This window comes from Nerophis ophidion, linkage group LG24 (assembly GCF_033978795.1).
Source record: "Nerophis ophidion isolate RoL-2023_Sa linkage group LG24, RoL_Noph_v1.0, whole genome shotgun sequence".
Lineage (NCBI taxonomy): Eukaryota > Metazoa > Chordata > Actinopteri > Syngnathiformes > Syngnathidae > Nerophis > Nerophis ophidion.
The window spans coordinates 28,610,154-28,631,492 of record NC_084634.1 but is presented as its reverse complement, the minus strand read 5'-3'; the positions used below and the strand labels follow the sequence as shown (position 1 = coordinate 28,631,492).

The 21,339-nt window shown below is 38.7% G+C and overlaps 1 protein-coding gene across 1 annotated transcript in view; it reads left to right on the top strand.

Moving 5' to 3' along the window:
* The first annotated feature begins 7,456 nt into the window (after positions 1-7,456).
* Positions 7,457-21,339, top strand: part of gpr176 (G protein-coupled receptor 176) — a 40,120-nt gene continuing 26,237 nt past the window's right edge. The window contains exon 1 of the mRNA XM_061886194.1: positions 7,457-7,935. Coding sequence (XP_061742178.1) covers positions 7,707-7,935 — 229 coding nt within the window. The 5' untranslated portion in view covers positions 7,457-7,706. The remainder of the gene's footprint in view (positions 7,936-21,339) is intronic.

Below are 21,339 nucleotides of genomic sequence, written 5' to 3'. Positions count from 1 at the left end.
GAGCGAGGATGAAAGATTCGTGGCTGAGGATATTGATAGCGAAGGACTAGAAAAAATAAAAAAATTAAGTAAAAAAAAAAAAAGGCGATTGCATTGGGAGCGATTCAGATGTTTTTACACACATTTACTCTTGGATATCCCTTATCTTTCTATTGTGTTGCAAGTGTTTTTGTTAAGATCCGTACTCCGATCTTCCCATATTATGATTTATTGTTGCATTTTTATCACTCCGTCGTTCTACCCTCATACTTCCTGTTTAGTCATTACCATGGTTACTCATCAGTTCACCTGCTGCTCACGGCCCCGCACACCTGCTACAGATAATCACCGTCACTTTATAAGCCGTCCTCTTTTGTTTGTTCAGCCTGGGTTCATGATTTGTTTTTCACGCAACGAGTTACGCTTACAATACTTTCATGTATGTATATTCTCGCTAAGCTTTTCACGCTACTCATTGTTAATTCCAGTTCTCATGCTGAAGGTTATGTTTTCTCTTTTGTACCTACGGGTCGGTTTAGTTTGTATTTTTGTATCACCTAGTTCTCATACCAGTGTCTTTGGTTTCCTTTTGTTAGCTCCAGTATCTTGTTTCTTAGATCCTTGTTGTAGAATAAATCTGTTAAAACTTACCTTTGCTGTGTTCAATTTTGACGCATCCTCGAGGGAATCGAACCCGGTACCACGATGCCACACAGGCGTAACGGTTTTAATGAGTTAAATAGTACCTGATAGTCTGAGGGGTGTGTACACGGGTGTGTTGACGCCAGTGTCTGAGGGAAGTCACGGCAGCTGCATGGACGGCGCAAGCAACACGGATCTCCAGTAAGAGGCGACTTTTTACCACAATTTTCTCAACGAAACCTGCCGGTTGACAAGTGGTTGGGATCCATGTTCGCTTGACCGCTCTGATCCATAGTAAAGCTTCACCTCCGGGAATTTTAAACAAGGAAACACCGTGTGTTTGTGTGGCTAAAGGCTAAAGCTTCCCACCTCCATCTTTCTACTTTGACTTTTCCATTATTAATTGAACAAATTGCGAAAGATTCAGCAACACAGATGTCCAGAATACTGTGTAATTGCGCGATGAAAAGAGACGACTTTTAGCCGCAAGTGGTGCTGGCTAATATGTCCCCACCAACCCGAGACGTCACGCGTCATACGCGTCTTCATTCCGCGACGTTTTCAACAAGAAACTCAGCGGCAAATTTAAAATTGTAATTTAGTAAACTAAACTGGCCGTATTGGCATGTGTTGCAATGTAAATATTTCATCATTGATGTATAAACTATCAGACTGCGTGGTCGGTAGTAGTGAGTTTCAGTAGGCCTTTAAGATGGAAAGTGTAGCTGCCATTATGATGTGCAGTGATGTTTTCTATCGACCGTAAGTCTTGAACTATACAAAATATTTCAATGGTTGGAATATCCGCTTATGGATGATATACCAGTTACTATGGTAATCTAATTAGTTAATATGGTCATCTAATTAGTTACTATGGTAATGTAAGTCACAGCAGATCAGACGTGGCACCATGAAGTGTGGGTGGGGAGTGTTTCCACAGAGGCGGAAGGAGATTTTCACAACAAAGTTCTAAAGCTTAGCGATGTATCAGATTTTTGATGGGTTTGTTTTGTACTTTCACATTCATATTTCATTGTTTGTTGCATTTTTGTTGCGTTTCACTTGATTGTAAAATGTGTCGATCGAAAGGGGGTGTGACGTTCATATTTTGTCAATATTCAGTGTTTTATCCTGCATAGAAAAATGTAAAATTCCATTATGTTTTTTAAGTCAGTCTGTCATAACATTTTTAGCATTCAATCAGACATTATTGTGAGATTTTGTATTAGTGTTCATAAAAATAGATATACCGGCCCCCAGACACATTTTTGTCTCTAAATGTTGCCCCCCGAGTCAAAATAATTGCCAAGGCCTGAACTAAAACATGTTTTGTGTGGTACTGTTAAAATTAAAATTGCAAAAAACATATTAAAAGTGAAGAAATAAATTTTTTAACTCACATTTAATAGGACCTATTCGACGGCGTATAAGCCAGTGGTACCCCTCATCGTCAGCCTCCCCATTTCATCACCAGAACAGCTGAGCTTGCTTCCGGAGTTAGCCGACATTGTCTCACAAGATGTAGTTTCTCTTTAAATATCCTTCTTGAAAATGACCTTGCCACTATATATCTGTCACCTAATCAATGTTCTGGCGACGACGCAACACTTCCCGCTTCCTGCTAAATTGAAACTTGTGAATGCATACTCACTTTGGAATGACAAGTGAGTATCCAATCACAGTCTCGTTAACATCAGGCTACTTGGAAAGGCTACTGTCCAAAAGTTGTGATCTGATCGGCTATCGCAACTGTCTCTCAACGCTATCCATCCATCCATTTTATACCGCTTATTCCCCTTTGGGGTCGCGGGGGGCGCTGGTGCTTATCTCAGCTACAATCGGGCGGAAGGTGGAGTACACCCTGGACAAGTCGTCACCTCATCGCAGGGCCAACACAGATAGACAGACAACATTCACACTCACATTCACACACTAGGGACCATTTACTGTTGCCAATCAACCTTGTTCTCAAATTCATCCGCAAACGGTCCCGATGAGAATCCAATCACAGGATGCGTAAACGTCACCTTCAACGTGAGGCCATCCAGAAGCCCTTACTGACAACAACTCGTGATCTGATTGGCTATCGCAACCGTCTATCACCTCTATGTGTCCGATCACTTGCAGTGCACGGACGCCCGCATTGTTGATTCTGAAGGCCTCTGGCAGATTTCGTACAGCATAAGCTAGCTGAATTCTGATTGGATACTTTTAGTTATGTTCTGTTAGTTTTGGACTCCCTTAGTTCCTGTTTTGTGCACCTCTGGGTTTGTTTTGGTTTCCATGGGGATTAAGTGGGTTCACCTGCCTCTGGTTAGTGGTCGGCACGCTCACCTGCTGTCGACCACTAATCAGAGAGCTATTTATCCACGTCGGTCTGGCTTCATAGTTTGCTCCAAGCAACAAGTTACATTTAGATATTCCTGTGATTCTTGATTCTTGTTCCTGCGCTAAGCTTTGCCATAACTTCCCATGGTATCCGCCCGTTTTTCTGTTTATTCTTGTTTTCTTGACTGATTCATGGAAAAGACGCCATCTCCTACCTCACGCTGTCGTCTGGAGTTGTCCGTCAGCATCTGGGAGGAACGACCCCACAGTAAGTTGCAACCCACATGTGACAGATCCAAACTAAAACTAATTACAACAGCACTGGAGCAAACATAATATGACACAAAGAGAATATGAATAATTTTAGATATTTAGGACAGTAAATTAAAAAACAATTTTATCTTTAATTGTGATCATGGTTTCTGGTTACATTGGGGCAGCAGAGAAGACCTTGCTGGCCCTGACGGCACACCATATATATATTACGGCTGCGAATCTTTGGGTGTCCCACGATTTGATTCAATATGGATTCTTGGGGTCGCGATTTGATAATATATAGATTTTTTTCGATTCAACGCGATTCTCGATTAAAAAAACAATTTTTTCGATTCAAAACGATTCTGTATTCATTTAATAAATAGGATTTCAGCAGGATCTACCCATCTGCTGACATGCTTTCAAAGTAGTAGATTTAAAAAAAAAAAAAAGCTTTCATAATTGTAAAGGACAATGTTTTATCAACTGATTGCAATAATGTAAATTTGTCTTAACTATTAAATGAAACAAAAATATGACTTATTTTATCTTTGTGAAAACATTGGACACAGTGTGTTGTCAAGCTTATGAGATGCGATGCAAGTGTAAGCCACTGTGACACTATTCTTTTTTTTATTTTTATAAATGTCTAATGATAATGTAAATGAAGGATTTTTAATCACTGCTATGCTGAAATTATAACTAATATTGATACTGTCGTTGATAATGTTCATTTTTGTTTCACTACTTTTGCTTTGTACTGTGTCGTGTCTGTGTCTCCTCTGAATTGCTCCCTTTATTGTAGTTCTGAGTGTTGCTGGGTCAGGTTTGGTTTTGGAATTGGATTGCATTGTTGTGGTATTGCTGTGTATTGGTTTGTTGGATTGATTAAAAAAAAAAATCGATTTGTTTAAAAATGAGAATTGATTCTAAATCGCACAACGTGAGAATCTCTTCGTATTTGAATCGATTTTTTTCCACACCCCTAATATATATGTGTATATATATATATATATATATATATGTATATGTGTATGTATGTATACATATATATATGTGTATATGTATATACATACACACACATATATATACATGTATGTATATATGTATATACATATATGTATGCATACATACATACATATTTATGTACATATATACATATACATGTATGCATATATATACATATGTGTATATATATTTATATATATATATACACATGTATATATGTATATATACATGTATGTGTATATATATGTATACATATATGTATATATGTAGGTGTGGGAAAAATCACAAGACTACTTCATCTCTACAGAACTGTTTCATGAGGGGTTCCCTCAATCATCAGGAGATTTTAATGTAAGCATTCACATACAATGGTTTATATAGGGCACAGAGTGGGTGGGTACAGGCAGGCGTAGGGGAGTGGTGATTGGCTCATGTGTTACCTAGGAGGTGTTTCGGTCTGTGGCGGCATGATGAAATGATTTCACTGCGCTTGTTGAGGGATGACAGATCTGGATGATATATAATAAACAGTTTCTCTTTTAAGCATAGGTTGCATCTTTTATTACCACTGTTGTAAGGTGTGCTGGATGCAAGAATTTGCCATGTTATTGAATATTCAACATTATTGTCTTTGAGGTTCCAAATGTGTTTGCTGAGTTTTGTAGAATTCCGCAAAGTCTGGTTTCTAAAGGAGGCCTTGTGATTTTTCCATCTGGTTTTAAACGCTCCTTCGGTTAATCCTACGTATGTGTCGGATATGTTAATGTCCTTGCGTGTTACCTTTGCTTGGTAAACAACTGATGTTTGTAAGCACCCTCCGTTGAGAGGGCAATCAGGTTTCTTGCGTCAGTTACATTCCTTATTGATTTCAGAGTCGTTTAGTCTGGGGGTGGGCAGTCCTTTTGCAATTGCTTTGTTGTGGTTTGAAATGATTTGTTGTATGTTATTCATACAGCTGTAGCTCAATTTAATGTTGTTCTTGTTGAATATTTTTCTTAGGGTGTTGCCTTTGGGGAAGTGTTTGTCGATCAGAGTGAGGAACTTGTGGCCAATATTGGTTGAGACGTTTTTGCTGAATGGCAGGTTGTACCAGATGATGTTGTTTCGTTTTCTGCTCTTTTTTAGTTGGTTTCCTGGAGTGGGTTCATAGGTGAGGGTGAAGTTGTATCCGCTTTCATCAAGTGCTTTCTGGTACGGGGGGGTTGCTTGGTCGAATTCAGCTTTGCTAGATGACAGCATCGATAGCCTTTTATTAATTCCGGTAGGTATTCTTTTCGTGGTGGTGGGTGGGTGGTTGCTGTACCGGTGCACGTATTGGAGTGTTGTGTTGGGTTTCGTGAATGGTTGGTAGCTGTTATTTCTCAGGTCTAAAGTGACGTTGAGGAAGTTGACTGTTTGCATGTTGGCTTCAATCGTGATCCGTAGGCCGTTTTCTTTGAAGATTTGGCATATGCGCTTCTTGGTATTCTCGCTGCTCCTTGGCGAGGCGCGGCACACTGCCAGTCCGTCATCACGGTAAATACCAAGGTTCAGGTTGAGGCTAGCAAGCTGGGAGAGGAGGAAACTCCCAACGAGTTCGCACGTTTCTGCTCCGTCAAAACTCCCCATAGTAACGTCAAATGTTGAATTGTTCTTTTTTTTGCCATGGTGTACTGTAGTGGATGAGTATGGAGTTCTTTGCGTGGATGATGATGTTTCTTTCGTTGCCTGTGATTGAGTCGTAGTCCGAGGCGAAGTCTAGTGCTTGGATCAGTAGGTCTTGCGTGATGGAAGGGTAAAATTCTTCGATGTCGAAGGAGATAAAGTTGTGTTGTTGTTTGTCTTGGATGTTGTATATACATATATATGTGTATATATGTGTATATATGTATATATGTATATATTTATATGTGTACATATGTACATATATATATATATATATATATATATATATATATATATCAACTATGACGACAAAAAATGCAAAAAAAAAATACAATTTGGTGTAGTTTGAATCAACATAACTTTTTCTTTTTGTGTATATTAAACATTGTTTTACTACATAGGCTACACTCTGTACACCCTGGTTTATTTACATATAGAACAATTAGATTGGCATACATGTAAACAGCATGCCATAAGTAAATTGTTAACACCACAATGTTTTGTGCTAGGAGATGACCAAACATACAGTATATCACCTGGATGTTGAAAGGCACCTTTCTGTATCTCAGAATATTAACCAAAATATTATTTTTTCTTTCTACTTGTGGCAACCCTAAATTTACTTGTGGTAGCGTGCCACAATTAAATTGATAGATTGGAAACACTACAATATTTTGTGGAACATGATTGTTACACCACATATATTATCTTGTATCATAGAATATTGCCCAAAACAAATACTTTTTTCTACTTGTGGCAGCCCTAAATGTACTTGTACTCCTTTATCGTGCTATTAAAAATAAAATAAATCAAGATGTTTTACATGTGGCGGCCCTAAATTTACTTGTGGCGTGAATGTATAGGAAGGGCTGCAATGTTTTGTGGTACATGATTGCTGGGAGATGGCACCACAATTACGAGAGTCCCTGGTTCAAATCCCACCTAGTACCAACCTCGTCACGTCCGTTGTGTCCTGAGCAAGACACTTCACCCTTGCTCCTGATGGGTGCTGGTTAGCGCCTTGCATGATAGCTCCCCCCATCAGTGTGTGAATGTGTGTGTGGATGGGTAAATGTGGAAGTAGTGTCAAAGCGCTTTGAGTACCTTGAAGGTAGAAAAAGCGCTATACAAGTACAACCCATTTATTTATTTTATCACCTGGAAGGAGGAGCGTTACCTTCCTGTACCACAGAAAAATGGAAAAACAAAACAATTTTATATATATATATATATATATATATATATGTATGTGTGTGTGTGGAAATATCTTGAGTTGCATGTTATGAGCCTATGTCTGTCTTAGTTTCACCTGTACACCCGCTTAAGTTTTTTTCCATGCATTATTATGATGAGAGCGCCATTCATCATTTGTGTTGTCACCTCAGTGACAAATGTGGCTGCTTGTCATTCATGAAGGAGCCCCAAAGTGCTCCCGCCCCCAAAGAAAAGGGGAGGAGTTTGACCCTCCCAACCCTTTCTCCCCCTCCACCCCATCCCCTCCCCTTCCCTCCTCCCTCCCTCTTCCACTCTCGCAGCGTGTCACGCTGTAATGTGTGATGCATTCTTCGCGGGATCTCCACGCCAGCCAGCCGACCAATGGGCGACCTCTCAGCAGCGGGCAGACGTCAGGGAAGCAGAGAGGCGGCGGTCCCCCCTCCGGCCGGGCGATGCAACCGCGGCATGGATCGTTGCATCGGAAAGAAGAGTGCACCCCGGATATCGTGCATGTACCTTCGACTGCAATCTGCTGACGATGCACCGGTGCCTTCTCTTCTTCTCCGTCTGTTTTGAAGGCAGTTTGAACACCTACCAGTGGACGATCCAGCAGCAGCCATCCTGAAATAAGGATCATGGGGAGCGGGAGCTGGGCTGCGATGGTCGGGGACGACGCGTCCAATATGACCGCGTCTCACATCTGGCTTAGTGTCCTCAACTCCTCCAGTCCGCCGACCCCGTGGGACAGCAGTCCCTCTGCCCATGAAACCTCCCTGGAGGACCAGAAGCAGCTGATCCAGGAGCAGGCTTACCGGGACTTCACCACCACCCTCCAGATTTTCATCCTCATAGGCTCTCTGCTTGGTGAGTCCTTTGTCTACATGTGTCAATCCAATGCTTCAAACTGGTGTTAAAACCTCTAAAATGCTTAAGATATTTCTAATTTAAATGAACACCTTTTGGGTTATTGCAGCCCAACAAACACAAGTACACCTGGGGCAAAAATGTATTTAGTCAGCCACCGATTGTGCAAGTTCTCGCACTTAAAATGATGACAGAGGTCTGTAATTTTCATCATAGGTACACTTCAACTGTGAGGGACAGAATGTGAAAAAAAAATCACATTTTAAGAATTTTAAAGAATTTATTTGTAAATTATGGTGGAAAATAAGTATTTGGTCAACCATTCAAACCTCACTGATGGAAGGAGGTTTTGGCTCAAAATTTCACGATACATGGCCCCATTCATTCTTTCCTTAACACGGATCAATCGTCCTGTCCCCTTAGCAGAAAAACAGCCCCAAAGCATGATGTTTCCACCCCCATGCTTCACAGTAGGTATGGTGTTCTTGGGATGCAACTCAGTATTCTTCTTCCTCCAAACACGACGAGTTGAGTTTATACCAAAATGGATACATGGCTGATACAGCAGAGGATTGGGAGAATGTCATGTGGTCAGATGAAACCAAAAAATAACTTTTTGTCTAATGTAAAATAAACATATTTACAAAGTCGAAAACAATTTATTTTTGCTCCAGCTATGAAAATATTCATTTCTTGTAATTAGTGATTCCTATTTTGAAGAAAAATCAGGGTGATGGCAGCGCATTTATCACCTGGAATGTGAAGTGTTGCCATCCTGTATCACAGATTAAATGAAAAAAACAACATTTAAAAAAAATATATTTTTTACCTGCGGAAACCCGCCACAAGTAAATGAGTGTATGGGAAACTGCAATGTTCTGTGGAACATGATTGCTGGGAGATGGCAGCACATTCATCACCCGGACGGTGAAGGGTTAACTTCCTTTATCGCGTTATTAAAAATAAAATGAATCAAAAATGTTTTACATGTGGCGGCCCTAAATTTACTTGTGGCGTGAATGTATGGGAAGCACTGTAATGTTTTGTGGAACATGATTGCTTGGAAATGGCAGCACAATTATCACCTGGAAGGAGGAACGTTACCTTTCTGTACCACAGAAAAATGGAAAAACAAAACTATTTTTTGTCTATTTTTTTAGGCTGCCACAAGTAAATTGATTTATAGGAAACGCTGCAAAGCATGATGTTTCCACCCCCATGGTCAGATAAAACCAAAAAAGAACTTTTTGTCTAATGTAAAATAAACATATTAACAAAGTCGAAAACAATTTATTTTTGCTCCAGCTATGAAAATATTCATTTCTTCTAATTAGTGATTCCTATTTTGAAGAAAAATCATTGATCGCGGCCGGAACCAATTAACAGTGATAAACATAATAATAACAATAATAATGAATTACATTTGTAACGCACTTTACATTGGTTAAACTATCAAAGTGCTACAAAGTGTGTGTGTGTGTATATATATATATATATATATAAAATATATGTAAAGTTAGAATATATAATAAAAAATACAAATGAGAACATGACTCACACTAGATAAACATTAGATATGTTTGTAAAACAAAAACATAGAAAAAGATAGAAATAAAAGCAAGAAAGCACTGGATAAAACAGATAGGCAAGCAGGTATTTAAAAACAAGAAGGCAGAGAATTTAGATAAAAGCTGTGCTAAAAAGGTGGGTTTTTAGTCACTTCTTAAAACTGTTGATGGAGTCTGGGACTACTGTTTCGTTTTAATGTAAATACAGCACAACATTACATACATAAATAAAAAGAAAAGGCAGCATTCAGGCAACTACACTAACATCTAAACCTTAAACATAATCACAACATTGTTTAAAATAAACATTATGTATCAGATATTATTTCGCCTTCACTAATAAATCATTAAGCCGGCAAGCCGATAGGCCTGTATTACAAAATATAATTTTATTTAAGAACATATTTTCCATCCTTTTAATGCCACAATGTCCCTATTGATAGTTTTACACAGTAAACAATGTATTGCTTTACAAGGCAAGTGTTAAAATTGAGCCATGTGCTTCATGCGGGAGAACATATGTTCCACACCTTTATGTAAAATCCCATTTCAACACAGGTTGAAACACTGCTTTGCAGATTGAGAAAAAAAACGAGTGCCTGATTACTGGATATGAAGTTAAGTTGTGCCCTCCTTACATTTACCACCTGCTTGATGATAGAGCACAACCGAGAGTCTCTAAAGTTGCACAAAACCCCCACAGAGGTTGAATTATTTTACTGTTTGGCATCACACAAGATGTTATTGCAAGAGACGAGAGGTTAGTGTCAATATGACGTCATTGTTTCTTTTGCATCATCAACTATGACGACAAAAAATGCAAAAAAAAAAAAATACAACTTGGTGTAGTTTGAATCAACATAACTTTTTCTTTTTGTGTATTTTAAACATTGTTTTACTACATAGGCTACACTCTGTACACCCTAGTTTATTTACATATAGAACAATTAGATTGGCATATATGTAAACAGCATGCCATAAGTAAATTGTTAACACCACAATGTTTTGTGCTAGGAGATGACCAAACATACAGTATATCACCTGGATGTTGAAAGGCACCTTTCTGTATCTCAGAATATTAACCAAAATATTATTTTTTCTTTCTACTTGTGGCAACCCTACATTTACTTGTGGTAGCGTGCCACAATTAAATTAATAGATTGGAAACACTACAATATTTTGTGGAACATGATTGTTACACCACATATTTTTTTTATTTTTTTTTTATTTCGGCAATCTTCACATAAACAAAGAACAAAGAACAACAACAAGAAAAGAAAAAAAAATCTCATTTGAGCAATGATTGAGCCGAAAGGGTGTAGGTTGAAGCAACGCTTATATAAACCTACCCCATCGCAACAAGAACAAGGTTCAAAATATATAAAATCTAAAACATGCTTCACTTATATTACTTTTTTTTTAAACAATATATAAGCAACATATATGTAGCACACGTCTCATATACACAGTTTAACATTTAAATCAAACATATACATTTGTACACTTATATATATATATATATATACATATATATATATATTATATATACACTATTTAAATTCCATATAAAGTGGTAATATATACATTTTAATACAACCTATATGTATAATTATGAAATCATAAATTGTATTTATATACATATTATATATTATTGTCTTTCTAAAACAATGTTTGCTCTTCTTTCTTATATCTACCAATGATAAATGATTTAAAAAGCTTTTTAAACTGGTTTATGTTGGTGCTGTGTTTTATTTCATCCATTAAACAGTTCCATATTTTAACCCCCGCTATTGTTATACTCATTCGCTTCTGCGTTGTTCTACAACATTGGATCTTAAAAAGTAGTTCTCCTCTTAAATTATAATTCCTTTCTCTTTGTAAAAATCTTCTCTGTAACCTTGTTGGAAGTAAATCTTTACTTGGTTTATAAATCATTTGGGCAGTCTTGAGTTGGATGAGATCTGGTAGTTTTAAATCAAATGTTTTTATAAATAATCCATTAGTGTGTTCTCGGGGTCCTGTGTTATGTATCAGTCTGATGGCCCTTTTTTGCATTATGAATAGTGGTTGGATGTTCGTCCTGTATATATATTATCTTGTATCATAGAATATTGACCAAAACAAATACTTTTTTCTACTTGTGGCAGCCCTAAATGTACTTGTACTCCTTTATCGTGTTATTAAAAATAAAATAAATCAAAATGTTTTACATGTGGCGGCCCTAAATTTACTTGTGGCGTGAATGTATGGAAAGCACTGTAATGTTTTGTGGAACATGATTGCTTGGAAATGGCTGCACAATTATCACGTGGAAGGAGGAACGTTACCTTTCTGTACCACAGAAAAATGGAAAAACAAAACAAAACAATTTTTTGTCTATTTTTTAGGCTGCCACAAGTAAATGGATATATGGGAAACGCTGCAATATTTTGTGTAACATGATTGTATGGAGACGGCAGCACATTTATCACCTGGAATGTGAAGTGTTGCCATCCTGTATCACAGATTAAATGAAAAAAACTAAATTTAAAAAATATATATTTTTTACCTGCGGAAACCCGCCACAAGTAAATGAGTGTATGGGAAACTGCAATGTTCTGTGGAACATGATTGCTGGGAGATGGCAGCACATTCATCACCCGGACGGTGAAGTGTTAACTTCCTTTATCGCGTTATTAAAAATAAAATGAATCAAAAATGTTTTACATGTGGCTGCCCTAAATTTACTTGTGGCGTGAATGTATGGAAAGCACTGTAATGTTTTGTGGAACATGATTGCTTGGAAATGGCAGCACAATTATCACCTGGAAGGAGGAACGTTACCTTTCTGTACCACAGAAAAATGGAAAAAAAAACAAAACAATTTTTTGTCTATTTTTTTAGGCTGCCACAAGTAAATTGATTTATAGGAAACGCTGCAATATGTTGTGTAACATGATTGCATGGAGACGGCAGCACATTTATCACCTGGAATGTGAAGTGTTGCCATCCTGTATCACAGATTAAATGAAAAAAACAAAATAAAAATAAAAAAATTCTTTACCTGCGGAAGCCCGCCACAAGTAAATGAGTTTATGGGAAACTGCAATGTTCTGTGGAACGTGATTGCTGGGAGATGGCAGCACATTCATCACCCGGATGGTGAAGTGTTACCCTCCTTTATCGTGTCATTAAAAATCAAAAAAATCAAAATGTTTTACATGTGGCGGTCCTAAATTTACTCGTGGCGTGAATGTATGGGAAGTACTGCAATGTTTTGTGGAACAAGATTCCTTGAAGATGGCAGCACAATTATCACCTGGAAGGAAGAGCGTTACCTTCCTGTACCACAGAAAAATGGAAAAACAAAACAAAACAATTTTTTGTCTATTTTTTTAGGCTGATACAAATGAATTGATATATAGAAAACGCTGCAATATTTTGTGTAACATGATTGCATGTAGACGGCAGCGCATTTATCACCAGGAATGTGAAGTGTTGCCATCCTGTATCACAGATTAAAGGAAAAAAAAAACATTTTTTTAAAATATATTCTTTACCTTGCGGAAGCCTGCCACAAGTAAATGAGTGTATGGGAAATTGCAATGTTCTGTGGAACATGATTGCTGGGAGATGGCAGCACATTCATCACCTGGACGGTGAAGTGTTAACTTCCTTTATCGCGTTATAAAATACAAAATAAATCAAAAATGTTTTACATGTGGCGGCCCTAAATTTACTTGTGGCGTGAATGTATGGGAAACACTGCAATGTTTTGTGGAACATGATTGCTAGGATATGGCAGCACAATTATCACCTGGAAGGTGGAGCGTTACGTTCCTGTACCACAGAAAAATGGAAAAACAAAACAATTTTTTGTCTATTTTTTTAGGCTGCCACAAGTAAATTGATGTATAGGAAACTCTGCAATATGTTGTGTAACATGATTGTATGGAGACGGCAACGCATTTATCTCCTGGAATGTGAAGTGTTGCCATCCTGTATCACAGATTAAATGAAAAAATAAAAAATAAAAAAAAATATATTCTTTACCTGCGGAAGCCCGCCACAGGTAAATGAGTGTATGGGAAATTGCAAGACTCTGTGGAACATGATTGCTGGGAGATGGCAGCACATTCATCACCCGGACGGTGAAGTGTTAACTTCCTTTATCGCGTTATTAAAAATAAAATAAATCAAAATGTTTTACATGTGGCGGCCTTGATTTTACTTGTGGCGTGAATGTATGGGAAACACTGCAATGTTTTGTGGAACATGATTGCTAGGATATGGCAGCACAATTATCACCTGGAAGGTGGAGCGTTATGTTCCTGTACCACAGAAAAATGGAAAAACAAAACAATTTTTTGTCTATTTTTTTAGGCTGCCACAAGTAAATTGATATATAGGAAACGCTGCAATATGTTGTGTAACATGATTGCATGGAGACGGCAGCGCATTTATCACCTGGAATGTGAAGTGTTGCCATCCTGTATCACAGATTAAAGGAAAAAAACAACATTTTTTAAAAATATATTCTTTACCTGCGGAAGCCTGCCACAAGTAAATGAGTGTATGGGAAATTGCAATGTTCTGTGGAACATGATTGCTGGGAGATGGCAGCACATTCATCACCTGGACGGTGAAGTGTTAACTTCCTTTATCGCGTTATTAAATACAAAATAAATCAAAAATGTTTTACATGTGGCGGTCCTAAATTTACTTGTGGCGTGAATGTATGGGAAACACTGCAATGTTTTGTGGAACATGATTGCTAGGATATGGCAGCACAATTATCACCTGGAAGGTGGAGCGTTACGTTCCTGTACCGCAGAAAAATGGAAAAACAAAACAATTTTTTGTCTATTTTTTTAGGCTGCCACAAGTAAATTGATATATAGGAAACTCTGCAATATGTTGTGTAACATGATTGCATGGAGACGGCAGCGCATTTATCACCTGGAATGTGAAGTGTTGCCATCCTGTATCACAGATTAAATGAAAAAAAAAAAATTAAAAAAAAATATATTCTTTAACTGCGGAAGCCCGCCACATGTAAATGAGTGTATGGGAAATTGCAAGACTCTGAGGAACATGATTGCTGGGAGATGGCAGCACATTCATCACCTGGACAGTGAAGTGTTACCCTCCTTTATCGCCTTATTAAAAATAAAATAAATCAAAATGTTTTACATGTGGCGGCCTTGATTTTACTTGTGGCGTGAATGTATGGGAAGCACTGCAATGTTTTGTGGAACATGATTGCTCGGATATGGCAGCACAATTATCACCTGGAAGGTGGAGCGTTACCTTCCTGTACCACAGAAAAATGGAAAAACAAAACCATTTTTTGTCTATTTTTTTAGGCTGCCACAAGTAAATTGATGTATAGGAAACGCTGCAATATGTTGTGTAACATGATTGCATGGAGACGGCAGCGCATTTATCACCTGGAATGTGAAGTGTTGCCATCCTGTGTCACAGATTAAATGAAAAAAACAAAATGAAAAAAAAAAAAATTCTTTACCTGCGGAAGCCCGCCACAGGTAAATGAGTGTATGGGAAATTGCAAAACTCTGTGGAACATGATTGCTGGGAGATGGCAGCACATTTATCACTTGGACAGTGAAGTGTTACCCTCCTTTATCGCGTTATTAAAAATAAAATAAATCAAAATGTTTTACATGTGGCGGCCTTGATTTTACTTGTGGCGTGAATGTATGGGAAGCACTGCAATGTTTTGTGGAACATGATTGCTCGGATATGGCAGCACAATTATCACCTGGAAGGTGGAGCGTTACCTTCCTGTACCACAGAAAAATGGAAAAACAAAACCATTTTTTGTCTATTTTTTTAGGCTGCCACAAGTAAATTGATGTATAGGAAACGCTGCAATATGTTGTGTAACATGATTGCATGGAGACGGCAGCGCATTTATCACCCGGAATGTGAAGTGTTGCCATCCTGTGTCACAGATTAAATGAAAAAAACAAAATTAAAAAAAAATATATTCTTTACCTGCGGAAGCCCGCCACATGTAAATGAGTGTATGGGAAATTGCAAGACTCTGAGGAACATGATTGCTGGGAGATGGCAGCACATTCATCACCTGGACAGTGAAGTGTTACCCTCCTTTATCGCGTTATTAAAAATAAAATAAATCAAAATGTTTTACATGTGGCGGCCTTGATTTTACTTGTGGCGTGAATGTATGGGAAGCACTGCAATGTTTTGTGGAACATGATGGCTTGGAGATGCCAGCACACACAGTATATCTCCTGCAAGCAAACCTACCCATATTGCAAATTAATAAATATAAAAAAAAATTCCAAATTATTTTTAATTTATGGTGACCCTAAATGTACTTGGAGCGTAAATGTTTGGGAAACACTGCAACACTTGTTACTGTATCAAAGTTAAAGTAAAGGGTTTTCATTGTTTTTGAGCTTTTACCGTTGACAAGGTTTCACTCTGTGGGAGTGTGAGCGAGAGCCCATCCATCCATTTCCTACCGCTTGTCCTTTTCTGGGTCGAAAGAGGTGCTGGAGCCTATCTCAGCTGTATTCGGGCGGAAGGCGGGGTACACCCTGGACAAGTCGCCACCTCATCGCAGGGCGTGAGCGTCAATTAGCACATAAATATGCAGTGTAGCCAAAGCAATCACACCATGGCAAACAGGAGTAGCGGGGAAACGGTGCCAACAGGAAGTGGGACTGAAAACACATCGGCATCGCCCCCAAAAATGGAGTAAATATTTTAACTGGCTGCTTAAGATGAGGCAGCACACTCCTCTGGTAGTACTGATGGTAGTGATGGATGTATGCACATGTAACTCCATAAATGGATGCATATAATGTCCTCTTCCCTGACAGCGCAACAAGCATAATTAGCACAGTCGTTTCCTGTCTTATCTTAGTGTATCTCTCTGCAGACTGAAGAGGTAGCCAGGATGCGATGCAGTCACTCAATGGGTCGCCCTAACTGACACAAAACAGGTCCCTAGCAACTGGGAGTTTCTGACAGCAGCACATGAGGCACAAACACATCAGCAGCAAATAGGAAGAACATGCAAATACGCTGCACAATACATTAAAGGCCTACTGAAACCCACTACTACTCACCACGCAGTCTGATAGTTTATACATCAATGATGAAATATTAACATTGCAACACATGCCAATATGGCCGGTTTAGTTTACTAAATTGCATTTTCAAATTTCCCGGGAGTTTTTTTCCTGAAAACGTCGCGTAATGATGACGTCTACAATTGATGTCACGGACTGTGGGAATATGAGCGCTGCACACACACACAGCTAAAAGTCGTCTGCTTTAACGGCATAATTACACAGTATTTTGGAGATCTGTGTTACTGAATATGCAATTTGTTCAATTGATATTGGAGAAGTCAAAGTACAAAGATGGCGTTGGGAAGCTTTAGCCTTTACCCACACAAACACACGGTGATTCCTTGTTTAAAATTCACGGAGGTGAAACTTTACTATGGATCAGAGCGGACATGGATCCCAACCAAATGTCAACCAGCAGGTTTCAGTGAGAAAATTGTGGTAAAAAGTCGCTTTTTACCGGATATCAGCTGAGCCCATACAGCTGCCGTCGACTTACCTGAGACACTGCGCGTCAACACACCCGTGTACACACACCTCCGACTATCAGGTACTGTTAAACTCACTAAAACACTAGCAACACAATAGAAAGATAAGGGATTTCCCAGAATTATCCTAGTAAATGTGTCTATAAACATCAGAATCCATCTCAATGCAATCACATTTTTTTTTTGTTTTTTTAGTCCGTCGCTATCAATATCCTCAAACACGAATCTTTCCTCCTCGCTCAAATTAATGGGGAAATTGTCTTTTCCTCGGTCCGAATAGCACTTTTTGTTGGAGGCTCCCATTAAAATCAATGTGAATATGTGAGGAGCCATCAACATGTGACGTCATCGTCTGCGACTTCCGGTAGAGGCAGGGCATTTCTCCAGTTGCGAACTTTATCGTGGATGTTCTCTACTAAATCCTTTCAGTAAAAATATAGCAATATCGCGAAATGATCAAGTATGACACATAGAATGGACCTGCTATCCCTGTTTAAATAAGAAAATCTCATTTCAGTAGGCCTTTAAAGGGGAACATTATCACAATTTCTGAAGGGTTAAAACCAGTAAAAATCAGTTCCCAGGGGCTTATTTTATTTTTCAAAGTTTTTAAAAAAAATTTCACCCATCACGCAATATCCCGAAAAACGGCTTCAAAGTGCCTGATTTTAACCGTCGTTATGTCCACCTGTCCATTTTCCTGTGACGTCACTGCTTGAAGCCACCAGAGACAAACATGGCGGATAGCACAGAAAGGGTAGCATAGTAGCTCGAATTCAGACTCGGATTTCAGCGGCGCAAGCGTTTCAACAGATTACGCATGTATTGAAACGGATGGTTGGAGTGTGGCGGCAGATGGCGAAAACGAAATTGAAGAAGAAACTGAGGCTATTGAGCCATATCACGACAGACAGCGGCACGGGAGGAAGCGCGGACGAATTCGGCGATCGCCTTCTAACCAACGATTGGTATGTGTTTGTTTGGCATTAAATGTGGGATTGAGGGAAAGGCTGGATGCAAATATAGCTACAAAGAGGCATAATGATGCAATATGTACATACAGCTAGCCCAAATAGCATGTTAGCATCGATTAGCTTGCAGTCATGCCGTAACCAAATATGTCTGATCAGCACACTCCACATACTGTAAGTCAATAACATCAACAAAACTCACCTTTGTGATTTCGTTGACTTTATCGTTGGAAATGCATCTGCTTTGAGTGTCGCAGGATATCCACACATTCTTGCCATCTCTGTCGTAGCATAGCTGTCGTTGGTACAGTGTGCAGAACAAACGAGGGACTTTCGCATCTTTTGGCCACTGGTGCAACTTGAATCCGTCCCTGATTGTGTTGTTACACCCTCCGACAACACACCGACGAGGCATAATGTCTCCAAGGTACCGGAAAACAGTCGAAAAAACGGGAAATAACAGAGCTGATTTGACTTGGTGTGTGTAATGTGTTTGAGAAAATGGCGGATTGCTTCATGTTGTCACGTCATGGGTGAAAGGTCATAGCTCCGACAGCGAACAATTGAAAGGCGTTTAAATCGCCAAATTCCCCCTTTTAGAGTTCGGAAATCGGTTAAAAAAAACATGGTCTTTTTTCTGCAACATCAAGGTATATATTGACGCTTACATACTGTAGGTCTGGTGATAATGTTTCCCTTTAAAGGCCTACTGAAATTTGATTTTCTTTTTTAAACGGGGATAGCAGGTCTATTCTATGTGTCATACTTGATCATTTCGCGATATTGCCATTTTTTTTCTGAAAGGATTTAGTAGAGAACATCCACAATAAAGTTCGCAACTGGAGAAAAGCCCAGCCTTTACCGGAAGTCGCAGACGATGACGTCACATGTTGATGATCTCCTCACATATTCACATTGATTTTAATGGGAGCCTCCGAAAAAAACAGCTATTCCGACCGAGAAAACGACAATTTCCCCATTAATTTGAGTGAGGATGAAAGATTTGTGTTTGAAGATATTGATAGCGATGCACTAGGAAAAAAAAACAAAAAAAAACTTTAAAAAAAAAACGCGATTACAATCGCGTTGCATTGAGACGGATTCATATGTTTTTAGACACATTTACTAGGATGATTCTGGGAAATCCCTTATCTTTCTATTGTGTTGCTAGTGTTTTAGTGAGTTTCACAGTACCTGAGAGTCGGAAGTGTACGTCCACGGCTGGGTGTTGACGCGCAGTGTCTCGGGGAAGTCGACAGCAGCTGTACGGGAGGCGCAAGCTCAGCTGATATCCGGTAAGTGGCGACTTTTTAACAACAATTTTCTCACCGAAACCTAGTGGTTGACAAGTGGTCGGGATCCATGTCCGCTGTGATCCATAGTAAAGTTTCAACTCCGTGAATTTTAAACAAGGAATCACCGTGTGTTTGTGTGGCTAAAGGCTAAAGCTTCCCAACTCCAACTTTCTACTGTGACTTCTCCATTATTAATTGAACAAATTGCAAAAGATTCAGCAACACAGATCTCCAAAATACTGTGTAATTATGCCGTTAAAGCAGACGACTTTTAGCTGTGTGTGTGTGCGCAGCGCTCATATTCATAATAGCCCATGATGTCATGCGTACACGTCATCATTACGCAACGTTTTCAAGAAAAAAGTCCCGGGAAATTTAAAATTGCAATTTAGTAAACTAAAAAGGCTGTATTGGCATGTGTTGCAATGTTAATATTTCATCATTGATATATAAACTATCAGACTGCGTGGTGGGTAGTAGTGGGTTTCAGTAGGCCTTTAAATGTCCACTGTTATGTACAATATTATGTTCCTAAAGCCTTTTTTTGGATTTTGAACTTCAAAAAAATAAATAAATCAGGCTTCGCTGCACGTCTTGCAATAAAATCCTAGGCTCTGCCAACTTCAGTCAGCTACTGATGAAGTAGATGTAATTTATATATATTTTTTCCTTCAGCAACTAAGCTAACCTGGCATAATGTCGCTGTTAAAACATAACCTTGATGTCAGCACTTTATTGGCAACGCTTGTGTTCTCCTGTCACACGCTCATGTTATTCATTCATTCATTTTCCAATGCTTGTCCCTTTTGGGGTCGGGAGAGGTGCTGGGTCTATCTCAGCTGCACTCGGGCAGAAGGCGGGGTACACAATCTGGCTGATTATTTATATATATATATATATATATATATATATATATATATATATATATATATATATATATATATATATATATATATATATATATATATATATGTATATGTATGTATGTGTGACGTTTGGGTGGCATCGTGGTGATGTTTTGCGTTCTCTTGTGGGTGCAGCGGAGATGAAACATAGCGTGAAGGTAAGGATAATGATTTATTAACACTAAGAACACTATAAAACAAACTAAGAACCAAGGCACTTGCACAAAGGCACTATAGAACAAAACAAACTGAAAGCGCTAGCATGGAAACTAGGGACCTACACAAAGCAGGAATAGCGTGGAAGCTAACAAGTATACAAAAGTAAATATCACAATGCGGGAAGAGCGATGTCGTCTGTTGCATGGGAACAAATAAGAGTCCGAGAACGAATGGCAAATGAAGGCAGGCTTATACAAGGAGATAACTAATCAAAAGCAGGTGCGTGTGATCAGACGGAAGGCAGATGACGCAAATGCGTTGCTAGGAAACGGAAACAAAACAGGAAGTGCCACCTGAGCCTAACCCAGCTGACTGGCTAGCAGTCAATCACAGGGCAAATTAAGACTCAAACAACCACCAAATAGAACCCATCAAAATATAATAAAATGTCAACCTTATTTTTTAACATTTTCAATACCAATGAGGCAATTAGATTATCTGAAATGCACTCATTTAGCTGAAGATTAAAGTGTAACTGTCATTTATAGTTTGAGCATAGGACCCTATTTAGGAACTTGAGCCGTAATTAAACGATACAATATGAGGGCAAGAAAATGATCCGAAAAGTTGGAAAAGAGAACTATATGATGAAAACTACAAATGTGCTTGCTGTGGGAAATATGAAGTATTATGTGATCACACATGCGGCATATTGGTGAGTGTGACATCGCACTGCTGGCAAGAGTATAAATGTCACACTTAAATTGTGTATCTGGGTTCTCACTCAGTCCTGTCTCCCTAAAACACACACACACACACACACACACACACACACACACACACACACACACACACACACACACACACACACACATATATATATATATATACATATATATATATATATATATTTAT